The following is a 13,065-nucleotide window of genomic DNA, read 5'->3' as shown; positions in this document are numbered from 1 at the left end:
AACCTTCCTAACCTAACCCAACCTGACCTGACCCAACTTAACCTTACAAGTGGGATGATTACTTATAAACAAAAAGAAGCCTCCCTACAATCCTAGCCTAACCTAACCTGACCTACCCTACGTAACCTAACATGTCTAACCTGACCCAGTTAACCTAACCTAACATACACACAACAACAACCTTAACACCTGGGTGATTACTTAAATATTTAACACCTCACATAACCTTCCTAACCTAACCTAGCGTCACATAACCTGACACACAATCTTACCTAACCTAAAGGAACAAAGAAGAATGTATGAGGAAGATATAGTTTCATAAAGTTTCCTAACCTAACTTAGCGCACCTAATCTTACCTAACTAACCTCACACATCCTAACACACTTTACAAAAAATAGTAAATAAATAAAAAGAATAAAGAATAAAAAAGAAAGGAAAGAAGGAACACTCAAACAATTACTTACAAAAAAATAAATAAATAAAAGTATTGGTAACAAGCCTAACACACCTAACCTAACGTAACATACCCACTGAACCTCACCTCACTCACCATAGCAAAAAAAATTAAATATCATAAAATAAATACATACATAAATAAATAAATAAATAAATAAAAGGAAAAAAAGGTATTAGGAAGATAATAATATATGTATGTGCTTTCGTTGCCTTTGATCATAAGCCTAACCTGACCTAACTCAGCCTAACTCAGCCTAACCTTACCTAACCTATCCTAACCTAACCTAACCTAACCTAACCTAACTCAGCCTAACCTAACCTATCCTAACCTAACTCAGCCTAACCTAACCTATCCTAACCTAACCTATCCTAACCTAGCCTAACTCATCCTCTCCTAATCTACCTAAGCTAACCCAAGTCAACCTAATCTAATGTACCCCACCTAGCCTGACCTCACTCTAACTGACCTAACAAAATATTCCACCATGTCATGGATTACTTAAAACACTTAAAGGAATTACTTATACGGTGTGTGTGTGTGTGTGTGTGTGTGTGTGTGTGTGTGTGTGTGTGTGTGTGTGTGTGTGTGTGTGTGTGTGTGTGTGTGTGTGTGTGTGTGTGTAATAGAATGTTGGAAAAAAAGAAAGGTAGTCGGTTTCTTTATTTGATCATTCGTGTTTTCTATAAGTACCCACTTGTTTGTTTGTTTGTTTGTTTGTTTGTTTGTTTGAATGCTTTCCTCCTTGATTCTTGGCTCATTAATTTTTCTCTTTGTTTATTTGTTCCTCTCTTTCATTTTGCTTTTCTCTCTTTCCTTATTCCTTTTTTTCCTGCTTTATTTGTTGCTTTGTTTATTTATTTCTGTTTACATTTGTTTGTTTGTTTGTTTGTTTGTTTGTTCCATTGTCTCCTCATTGATGTGTTTCTAAATTTATTTGTTCATTTCATTGATTTTTTTATTTATTTCTTGCCTTCTTTTTTATTTGTTTATTTTTGTTTGTTTGTTTGTTTGTTTCTTTGTTCTTGTTCTTCTACTATTAGTACTACTATTACTACTACTACTACTACTACTACTACTACTACTACTACTACTACTACTACTACTACTACCACTACTACTACTACTTCTACTACTTCTACTACTTCTGCTGCTACTACTACTACTACTACTACTACTACTACTACTACTACTACTACTACTACTACTACTACTACTACTACTTTTACTCCTCCTCCTCCTCCTCTAACTCCCATCAGTTTGTTGTTGTTGTTGTTCTATTTCTTCTTCTTCTTCTTCTTTTTATTATTATTATTATTATTATTATTATTATTATCATTATTATTATCATTATTACATTAACAAGGAGAGAGAGAGAGAGAGAGAGAGAGAGAGAGAGAGAGAGAGAGAGAGAGAGAGAGAGAGAGAGAGAGAGAGAGAAAGAGAGAGAGAGAGAGAGAGAGAGAGAGAGAGGAGAGGAGAGGAGGGAAGGAAAGAGGAGAGGAAGGGAAAAGGAGAGAAATGGTGGGGAGGAGAGGAGAGGAGAAGAGAAGAGGAAAGAGAAGAGGAGAGTAGGTGGAAAAAAAGAGGAGGGGTGGGGAAGGAGTGGAGAAGAAAGGAGAAGAGGGGAGAAGAGAAGAGAAGAAGGGAGAAGGAGGAAGAGAAGAGGAGAAGAGGGGAAAGAAGAGAGGGGTGTGTGGGGGAGGGGAGGGGAGAGGAGGAGAAATGAGAAGAGAGGAGAGGAGGGATGGGGAGGTGAGGGGAGGAGAGGAGAGGGGAGAGGAGAGAAGAGAAAAGGGGAGGTGACAAGAGGGAAGAGAAGAGGAGAGGAGGGGAGTAGAGGAGAGGGGAGGGAGGAGGGAAAAGGAGGAGAGGGAAGAGGAGGGAAGGTAGGGGAGAGAAGAGGAGAGAAGGGGAAAAGAGAAGAGGCATGGAGAGGAGAAGGGAGGGGAGGGAAGGAGAAGAGGGGAGGGGAGGAGAGGGGAGAAGAGGGAAGGTGAGAGAAGAGGGGAGAGGAGAGGAGAGAGAGAGCAGTGTTGGCACACACTCACGGGCGCTGTGTGGGCTGCAGGAGCTGTGCTATCTGGGCCGCCTCCTCCAGCAGCCTCTCGTCCACGCCAGACAACACGAGGATCACCCGTGGGCAGCCAGGCAGCCGTGTGGTGCACGCCTGTGTCCTCACGGCACCCACGGGGACGTGTAGGCCTGCAGTGATGTACCATTCCTGTCAGTGTGTGTTGCAGGGACTGTGCACACACACACACACACACACACACACACACACACACACTAAATTCATATCCTGAGGTGAAGGAAAGACGGTTGCATTGACACAGCCTCGGAGGTGCCACTTGCTCAAATTACTAATGGTTTTATTTTATTTTTTGCCTGCTGTGGAGTATTACAGTGTGTTATAACAAGACAAATGGCATTAAAAAGCACGTAATTTAGCGACAAGCATTGCACGACAACATTATTCCGGCGACTAAAAGTACTCCTGTAAAATGGTACGTGGCATCATCCCAGCGAGGCAGGAGGGGAGCGAGTCCCAGCGACCTTGAAAACAGGTGAGTGATGATGCCACGTAGCATTTTACAGGAGAATTGGCCTCGCTGGGATGATGCCACGTACCATTTTACAGGAGTACTTTTAATAGCCGGAGTAATGTTGTCGTGCAATGCTTGTCGCTAAATTACCTGCTTTTTAATGACACTTGTCTTCTTATAACACGCTGTAATATTACACACTATTCTCTCTCTCTCTCTCCCTCCCTCTCTCTCTCTCTCTCTCTCTCTCTCTCTCTCTCTCTCTCTCTCTCTCTCTCTCTCTCTCTCTCTCTCTCTCTCTCTTGTATGGAAACATAAGTAAGAGAGAGAGAGAGAGAGAGAGAGAGAGAGAAAAAATTTTCTCTCTCTCTCTCTCTCTCTCTCTCTCTCTCTCTCTCTCTCTCTCTCTCTCTCTCTCTCTCTCTCTCTCTCTCTCATTCTCTTTCTCTCATCTTCATTATTATTATTATCATTATTATTATTATTATTATTATTATTATTATTATTATTATTATTATTATTATTATTATTATCATTATTGTTGTTGTTATCATTGTTATGATGGTGATTGTGGTGATGAGATTCTCTCTCTCTCTCTCTCTCTCTCTCTCTCTCTCTCTCTCTCTCTCTCTCTCTCTCTCTCTCTCTCTCTCTCTCTCTCTCTTATGGAAACATGAGTAAGTAATAGAGAGAGAGAGAGAGAGAGAGAGAGAGAGAGAAAATTATTTCTCTCTCTCTCTCTCTCTCTCTCTCTCTCTCTCTCTCTCTCTCTCTCTCTCTCTCTCTCTCTCTCCATCTTCATTATTATTATTATTATTATTATTATTATTATTATTATTATTATTATTATTATTATTATTATAATCATTATTGTTGTTGTTATCATTGTTATGGCGGTGATTGTGGTGATGAGAGAGAGAGAGAGAGAGAGAGAGAGAGAGAGAGAGAGAGAGAGAGAGAGAGAGAGAGAGAGAATGATAATTTTTCCTCTCTCTCTCTCTCTCTCTCTCTTGCTCTCATTATTATCATCATTTTTATAATTATTATTGTTATTATTATTATTATTATTGTTATTATTATTATTATTATTATTATTATTATTATTATTAATATTATTATTGTTATTATTTGTATTATGATAATAACAATAATAATAATAATAATAATAATAATAATAATAATAATAATTGCTATTATTATTATTATTATTATTATTATTATTATTATTATTATTATTATTATCATTATTATTATTATTATCACGGTGGTGGTGGTGGTGAGAGAGAGAGAGAGAGAGAGAGAGAGAGAGAGAGAGAGAGAGAGAGAGAGAGAGAGAGAGAGAGAGAGAGAGAAAAATTTTATGGGTTATAATATTATTATTATTATTGTTATTATTATTATTATTATTATTATTATTATTATTATCATGGTGGTGATGGTGGTGATGAGAGAGAGAGAGAGAGAGAGAGAGAGAGAGAGAGAGAGAGAGAGAGAGAGAGAGAGAGAGAGAGAGAGAGCGATTTTGTTATCGGCAATTCTCTCTCTCTCTCTCTCTCTCTCTCTCTCTCTCTCTCTCTCTCTCTCTCTCTCTCTCTCTCTCTCTCTCATCACCATAATAACAATAACAATAATAATAATAATAATAATAGTAATAATAATAATAATAATAGTAATAATAATAATAATAATAACAATAATAATACCAATAATAATAACAACAACAACAACCACACACACAGGTGGTGCATCACAGCGTCACAGACTCACAGAGGAGGCGTAGCTGAGGCAGCGACGCGTGGACGGCGCTGATGGCGGCCAGAACCTCTTGGCGGTCTTGGTCACACACGGCCAGGCTGAGCCACTCCAGGCCCCGGTACTCCCTGCAGCAGCTGTGTGCCGGCACCACTTAGGTGACCCGTGAACCAGCGAAGGTGACTCCTGTAATGGCCGAGTGTTGTGCACCGGTGTGCTGCCTGGACACACACACACACACACACACACACACACACACACACACACACACAATACTTATCTTTTTATTAATTTCTTTATTCACGGTTTCATAATAGTATTGATAAAGATAACTCCTCCTCCTCCTCCTCTTCCTCCTCTTCTTCCTCTTCCTCCTCCTCTTACTCCTCCTCTTCCTGTTCTTCTTCTTCAGCATTTTCCTCTTCCTCCTCCTTTTCTCGCCTTCCTTCTAGCTCTCCTTCTCCTCCTCGTTCTCTTCCTCCTCCCCGTCCCCCTCCTCCACCTCACCTCCTCCTCCTCCCCCTCCTCCTCCTCCTCCTCCTCCTCATCTCCCTCCTCCTCCTCCTCCTCCTCTTTCTCTTCCTCCTCATCACTCTTTCAATTTTTTTTTCACCTTCTTTCTAGTTCTTCTCCTCCTCGTTCTCTTCCTCCTCCCCCTCCTCCCCCCTCCTCCTCTTCCTTCTCCTCCTCCTCCTCCTCCTCTTTCTCTTCCTCCTCATCCATCTCTTTAATTTTTTTTCACTTTCCTTCTAGTTCTTCTTCTCCTTTTCCTCCTTCTCTTTCTCTTCCCTAGTTTCTCTTCTTCCTTTTTTCCTCTTTTTCCTACCTCATATTCCTCCTATTTTTCCTCCTCCTCCTCCTCCTCCTCCTCCTCCTCCTCCTCCTCCTCCTCTTTGGCTTTCCTTTATATTCCTTTGTATTCCTCCTCCTCGTTCTCTTTATCTTTTCCTCCTCTTTTCTCACCACCCTCTCTTCCTCTTCGTCCTCCCCGTTCTCTTTTTTTTCTCCTTCTTTTCCCACCACCACCACCACCACCACCACCACCTCCTCCTCCTCCTCCTCCTCCTCCTCCTCCTCCTCCTCCTCCTCCGTCTCCTCCTCCTCCTCCTCCTCCTCCTACTCTTTTTTCTTCTTCATCTTTTCCCTCCTCTTCCTCCTCTTTCTCCTCTCCTTCTCCTCCTCCTCCTCGTTCTCTTCCTCCTCTTTTCCCTCTTTTCTTTTTCTTCTTCCTTCTCCTACCTTCTCCTCCTCCTCCTCGTTCTCTTCTTCCTCTTCTCCGTCTTCCTATTCTTCCTCCCTCCTCGTCTATTTCCTCATTCTCCCTTCTCGTCCTTCTTTTCTCGTCTTTCTCCTAGACCTCCTCCTCGTCCTCCTATTTCTCTTCTTCCTTTTTTTCTTCTTCTTTCTCTTTTATCTTCCTCTTCTTCCTCCTCCTCCTCTTCTTCTCCTCCTCATTCATCCTTCTCCTTTTTTTTCCTACTCATACAGTTCTTTATATTCATCCTCTCATTCCTTCTCTTCCCCTTTTTTCACCTCCTCCTCCTCTTCTTCCTCCTCCTCTTCCCTCCTCCACCTCCTCCTCCTTTTCCTCCTCCTCCTCCTCCTCCTCCTCCTCCTCCTCCTTCTCTCCTCCTCCTCCTCCTCCTCTTTCTCCTCCTCCTCCTCCTCCTCTTTCTGCTACTCCTCCTCCTTCAAGTTTTCTTCCTCTTTCACCTTTTCATCTTCGTCTTCTTCCCTCTTCCCTACTTTTTCTTCCTCTTCCTCCTCGTCCTCCTCCTCCTCAACTACCTTTTCCTCCTCTTCCTCCTCTTGTTTTTTTTTTCCTCTTCTTCATCCTCCTCCTTTTTCCTTTTACTCTTTCTCCTCCTGCTCTTTCACCGCTTCTTCCTCATCTTCTTATTCATCCTTTCCTCCTCCTCCTCCTCCTCCTCCTTTTCTTTTTCATCTTCTTTCTCCTCTTCTTCCTCTTTTTCGCGTTCTTCTTTGTCTTCTTACTCCTCTTCTCTTCCTCTTCCTCTTCTACTTATCCTCTCTTCCTTCTTCTCTCTTCCTTCTCTTTCTCCTCCTCCTCCTGCTCTTCCTCCTCCTCCACTTCCTCTTCCTCTTCTTCCTCTCTCTCCTTCCTCTTTTTATTCTCCTCCTCCTCCTCCTCTTCTTTTTTCTCCTCCTCCTCCTCCTCCTCCTACTCCTCCTCCTTCTCCTCCTCCTCCTCCTCCTCCTCCTCCTCCTCCTCCTCCTCCTCCTCCTCCTCCTCCTCCTCTTCCCCTCCTCCTTCTCTTCCTCCTCCTTTCCCTGCTCCTCCTTCTCTTTCTCTTCCTTCCATCCCCCCTCCTCTTCTTCTTCTTCTTCTTCTTCTTCTTCTTCTTCTTCTTCTTCTTACTTTTGTTCTTGTTCTTGTTCTTCTTCTAGTACTACTTCTTCCCCCTCTTTTTCCTCCTTCTCTTCTTTTTTCTCCTCCTCCTCCTCCTCCTCCTCCTCCTCCTCCTCCTCCTCCTCCTCCTTTCCCTCCTCCTCCTCCTCCTCTTCTCCCTCCTATTCCTCATTCTCCTTTTCCTCCTCCTCCTCCTCCTCCTCCTCCTCCTCCGCCTCCTCCTCCTCTTCCTCCTCCTCCTCCTCCTCCTTTTTCTCTTCTTCCTCCTCCTCTTCCTCCTCCTCCTCCTCTTCCTTCTCCTCTTCTTCTACTCCTCTTCTTACTCCTCCTCCTCCTTCTCGTGTTCCTCCTCCTCCTCCTCCTCCTCCAGTGTCACCACTAATTTCACCACCAATGTCACCACCACTGTCATTTCCACTGTCACTACCATCGTCACCACCACTGTCATCACCATTGTCACCACCACTATCACCACAAGTGTCACCACCAATATCACCACCACTATCCCTACCACTTTCACAACCATTGTCATCACCACTATTACTGCCAATCTCACCACCACTTTCATCACCACTGTCATCACCACTTTCACCACCACTGTCATCACCACTGTCATCACTGCTGTCACCACTACTGTCACCACCACTGTCACCACAGCTGTTATCATCTCTGTCACCAGTGTCATCACCACGATCATCAATATCACCACCATTGTCACCACCACTGTCATCACCACTGTCATTCTATTATTGGTCTCTATCTTTGTTTTTCTTTTTTCTTTTTTTTCATGCGCTTCCTCCTTCGATTTCTTGTATATGTGTGCATGTATGTATGTATGTATGTATGACAGTGGAAGGTTGAGAGCCCGTGTGGGGGAGGGAGTGAGGAGTGACCGGGTGAGGGAGGGAGGGAGGGAGGGAGGGAGGGAGGGAGGAATCAAGGCAGCGTTGCCAAAACGGTGAAAGTTGCCATGAAAGTTTCACAGATCCTGCTTGTTATTATTATTATTATTATTATTATTATTATTATTATTATTATTATTATTATTATCATTATTATTATTATTATTATTATTATTATTATTATTATTATTATTATTATCATTATTATTAATACCAATAGTAGTAATAGTAGTAGTAGTAACATCATCTTCACTACTATTTAATTTGCACGTTTCATCTCCTCCTCCTCCTCCTTCTCCTCCTCCTCCTCTTCCTCCTTTTCTTCTTAATCTTCATCCTTGTCCACCTCTGCTTCTCTTTCACTTTCACCCTCCTCCTCCTCCTCCTCCTCCTCCTCCTCCAGTGCTATCCTGTTTCTCTCACTAATAGAGTAGAATAGTTACCCAAACAGCCCAGTAAGGACCTCATGGTCTGTTGCTGTTTGGTCTTCCTTTGTATTCTTTCTTTGTTGCTTCACTTTTTTCCTCCTCCTCCTCCTCCTCCTCCTCCTCCTCTTCCTCCCTCTTTCTCCTCCTCCCTCTTCCTCTTACTCTTTGCCTTGTCATCGTCTCCATCACCACCTTTATCATCACCACCACCAGCACCAGCACCAGCACCGTCACCACCACCACCGTCACCCTCAGCACCACCATCACCATCACCATCACCATCACTAACACGTTCACCATCATCACCAGCCTTAGGACAGTTATACCCTTGCATGTGTGCACAAGCAAATGCATGTTTTGACCACATTTAAACACAAGTGCATATTTGTAACTTTTTTTCCCTAGTGCGGCATATTTCTGAGTTGTTAGGTGTTTATGAAGAGTATTCTATATGTAATAGTATTTTGAATTATAATTTCTTGTAAGTGTCATAATGAGTAATTGAAAGACATGTTTTGAACAGGATCAGGCTACACACTTGATAAGCGGCAGTCCTACACTCGGTTAATGCGGTGTAAGGAGGTGTATTGCTACTTTGTACACCAAAAACTTGTCTGCCTCTTTTCTTTTCATGTCAGCCACGACTTTTACAAAAAAGTAAGTCTTTGTGGTAAATCACTGCAGAAAACTCATGTTATTATCAATTCCACTAAGCTAAAAGTATTAGCCTATTATTATTAATCATACCTTTGTTAGGAAATGAGTGGTTGTTTCAGTGCTTATTTTACCTTTTTGTGGTGCATGTTTGCATGCAGATTTACCTCATTCTGAGTGCATGTTATCCTAAGCCTAATCATCTCCACCACCATCACCGTCACCATCATGTTCACTATTGCCATCACCCCCACCATCATATTCACCGCCACCACCACCACCACCACCACCACCACCACCATCACCATCACCATCACTATCGTCATCACTATCATCATCTTCACCGTCCTGACAGTCACGGTCACATTCTGTGCTACAGTCAAAGGTAACAAACATTCCAGAGGGTTGGTTATTTGAACACAGTTGTAGTTGTTAATGAATGGTTAGGCTTTACTTCAGTTTTGTTGATGGTGACAACAATAATGCATTGATGACTGTTGTGATGGTGGCACTGATGGTCATGACAATGTTAATTGTAGTAATTATGATAATACTTGTGAAAAGAATGACTATCATAATGATAACGGTGTGTGTGTGTGTGTGTGTGTGTGTGTGTGTGTGTGTGTGTGTGTGTGTGTGTGTGTGTGTGTGCAGGTACTAACTAAACAAACAAACAAACAAACAAACAAACAAACAGACACACACAGACAGACAGACCCACCTGGGCATGGCACGCAGCAAGGAGTCACTGAGAGTGGCTTGGTCTGGATGCCTGTATTGGTGGTGCAGGGACAGCTGAGTGTATTTGTGGTGTTCAAAGATGAGCCCCTGCACGTCTGATTCCTTCCTGCTTAGCTTTATCCATACCACCTTGGAGGGGATGAGGGGGAGGAGGGCCCTGGCACTGGTGATGGTGCTGTCTGTTATTGTTACCTCCTCACTCTCATGACTTGTAATGTGTCTGACAACACAATCCAAGGCAGTCCTGTTCACTTCAGTGTCCTCCAGCATGGACAGCCAATCACCACATCTTTTCACACCAGTCTCCGCCAGCAGGTCCACCACCTCCTGTGTGTGTAGAGTTACTAGCATTAGTACCACCACCACCACCACCACCACCACCACCACCACCTCCTGTATGTGTTGATTATTATGATTAATACCACCACCACCACAACCACCACCACCACCACTACCACCACCACCAACTCCTGTATGTGTTGAGTTATTATGATTAATACCACCACCACCACAACCACCACCACCATCACCACCACCACCATCACCACCACCACCACCACCACCACCACCACTACCACCACCACCACCACCACCACCACCTCCTGTATGTGTTGAGTTATTATGATTAATACCACCACCACCACCATCACCACCACCACCACCACCACCACCACCACCACCACCATCACCACTACCTTCACCACAATCACTTCACAACCTCCTCCTGTGTGTGTAGAGTTACTTTGATTACTACAGATGCCACTACCACCACCACCACCACCACCACCACCACCTTCACCTCCTGTGCGTGTAGTCACTACAATAATTTCTTGTACTTTTTTTGCTAATGACTAGTAAGGATCAAAATTGAGGTTGACAGTGGTGCAGGTTCCCCTGACACAGCTATGGAAGGATCAAATATGAGGAAAAGAGGATGAATAGTCAACTTACTTGTATGGCTGCAGCACAAAGTGGTGTGTTAGGGTGGCAGAGGAGACCTGCCACGTGCAGCAGCAGGTTCCTCAAGTTCCGGAGCTGTTCTGGCGGCGGGAAGTGAAGCATGCGTCGTATGTCTGAAACTCGACGTGGTGTTTGTGGGTGGCAGAAGAGACATGCCACGTACTGGAGCAGGTTCCTCAAGTTCCGGAGCTGTTGGCGCGGCGGGTCGTGAAGCATGCGTCGTATGTTTTCTGAGTGTGAGCCCTCCACCAGCTTGTGGACGATTGCTGATGCACCGTAGAATTCCTGTAGGCTCTTGTGTGGGGCTGCGTACGTCTGATGATGCCCCAGCCTGTCACTGGTTTCTTGAAGATTGAAAAACGCTGGGATGACTTCCTTGCTGGGTAATCCTTTCTCATGACAGGAACAAATTAGCTTCTGCTCTTCCTGTTTTGACAGATTGAGTCGGGCTTCTAGAATAGCCTGCATAGACACGTCATATAGGTCTTCCAATACCTTGTAGATGTGGACCTCGCGGGTCTTTGTGTCTCGTGGATCATCTGTGAGTCTGCCCTGCAGTTTTTCTATGCACCAGTCTCGAATGGTGACGTACAGGCTGGTCTGGGTGGTGGTGATCTTGATCTTGTCTTGATCGATGTAGAAAAGTGTTGCCACGAACAATAGATTTAATGGCAGGCCGAGGTAATCCTTCCAGCCAATGTGTTTCATGAGGTACTCAAGCCTCTCAGGGTCTTTGTCCCCCTTGTCTGGGAAGCTGTTGTAATGCTTCATGACAAAATGAATTCTTTGTTCATGGCTAACACTTTTCATCTCCATGTCCCACACCTCATAACCATCAGGTAATTTGGCCAGGAAGTCTTGCACTGTTTCGGGACGCGATGTGCAGACGAGTGTGAAGCCTGGCGAGTATTTCGATATGTAGAGGATGTCCTTCACAAGGCTGTGTGATGGAGTGCCTGGCGACAGTTCGTCCAGGCCGTCAATCAGGAAGAGAACTTTGCTTTGTTGTAGGAGGGGGATGAGGTGTTCGTCCATCACAGCAAAATGGTTTGGGAGGATCACTTTGAGGAAGTTCTGGAGAGATGGGCCTTCATTATCGCGGCACAAGACACGCACCACGATGTCGTACTCGTCCAGGTGTTTGATGGTGCAGGCGCCGGGCTCCTGAAGCCACTCTGAGACAAGGAAGGTGAGCAGGGTCGTTTTGCCGCTTCCTGCCACGCCCCTGATCAGGATGAGCTGTGGCTTGGCGCCGTGCGTGGGCGGCGTGGCCGATGAGGATGTGGACGGCTGTGGATTCTGTCCCGCGCGGCGCGTCACCGTCAGCACGTCGCAAGTGTCGATGTCTCGCCTCTGTTGGAGGTGTCCTCTTCCTTCCACGAGGGACATCTTGCAGAAAATGTCCTGGATGTGATGGTGGTGTTTTGGGGAGTTGGTAAGGAAGGACAGAGGATCAAAGGTTTGCACTCGATCATAGGATGTTTTGAGGTGGGTCTGACTGTCTCTCAGAAATTCTTGGTGCATGATACTGAAATAATCTTTTAAAATTTCTTTCTCCATTCCTGTTTTTCTGAAGGTATCAGTGACCTGCCGGGCGTTGTCCTGCACGGGTGTCACCTCTGCGTCAGGAATGCAGTATTTGGTCTTGGCTGCGGCGAGGACTCGGATAAAGAGGTGTTCTAACTCGTGGACTTTGTGCTGGTACTCTGCCTCGCTGAAAGATTTCACTTCATGAAAGAGTTCATTCCGCTCATCCTTGATTTTCGTTACCAATCCCTCCAGGGTGTTCTGGTTCCCCCATTCGGGATCGCCATCTCTCGCCAGGCCTTCGCACGTCAGCTTTATTGCTTTGCAGAGCAAAGTCACGTCAAAATTGTCCCATAAAGGGAAGCGTTGTGCTTGGCGGCGGTCGGTGTGGTTCACTGCTGCTTTCTTTTGTTTGTTACTCATCCTGCCATAGTTGGCTGTCGAGTCTTCAGGGAAGTTGTCAAGGTAGTCAGTGAGGGACTGGCCCGGCGGCGTGGCGGGGGCGTTCAGCGCGCCGCGCTTCAACACGAAGGTCAAGACGTCCTTGCCTGCGTTCTCCATGAGACAGATAAGCTTAATGCGACGGACGCAAACTTTCGGAGCGGCGGCCATGGTGGAGGGCTTGGGACGGCAGTTCCTCTCGCCAGCAGCCTGCAAAGAAATTTCCCGAGTGAGGAGCAGGGCAGGAGAGACGTGGCCTGCAAGGCTGAGTGCGGGAGGGAGGGAGTT

General features: G+C 44.8%; 1 protein-coding gene across 1 annotated transcript in view; it reads right to left on the bottom strand.

The window, feature by feature from the left end:
• LOC135095202 (uncharacterized) overlaps positions 1–13,065 on the bottom strand; it is a 30,578-nt gene that overhangs the window by 3,738 nt on the left and 13,775 nt on the right. The window contains exons 2-5 of the mRNA XM_063995987.1: positions 10,801–12,987; positions 9,830–10,176; positions 4,769–4,939; positions 2,507–2,660 (exon numbers count right to left, since the gene is read on the bottom strand). Of these exons, the coding sequence (XP_063852057.1) occupies positions 4,840–4,939; positions 9,830–10,176; positions 10,801–12,948 (2,595 nt within the window). The 5' untranslated portion in view covers positions 12,949–12,987 and the 3' untranslated portion in view covers positions 2,507–2,660; positions 4,769–4,839. The remainder of the gene's footprint in view (positions 1–2,506; positions 2,661–4,768; positions 4,940–9,829; positions 10,177–10,800; positions 12,988–13,065) is intronic.

Source organism: Scylla paramamosain, chromosome 48 (genome assembly GCF_035594125.1).
Source record: "Scylla paramamosain isolate STU-SP2022 chromosome 48, ASM3559412v1, whole genome shotgun sequence".
Classification (NCBI taxonomy): Eukaryota; Metazoa; Arthropoda; class Malacostraca; order Decapoda; family Portunidae; genus Scylla; species Scylla paramamosain.
The sequence above is the reverse complement of the archived record's forward strand: the minus strand, read 5'-3'. Positions and strand labels throughout refer to the sequence as shown.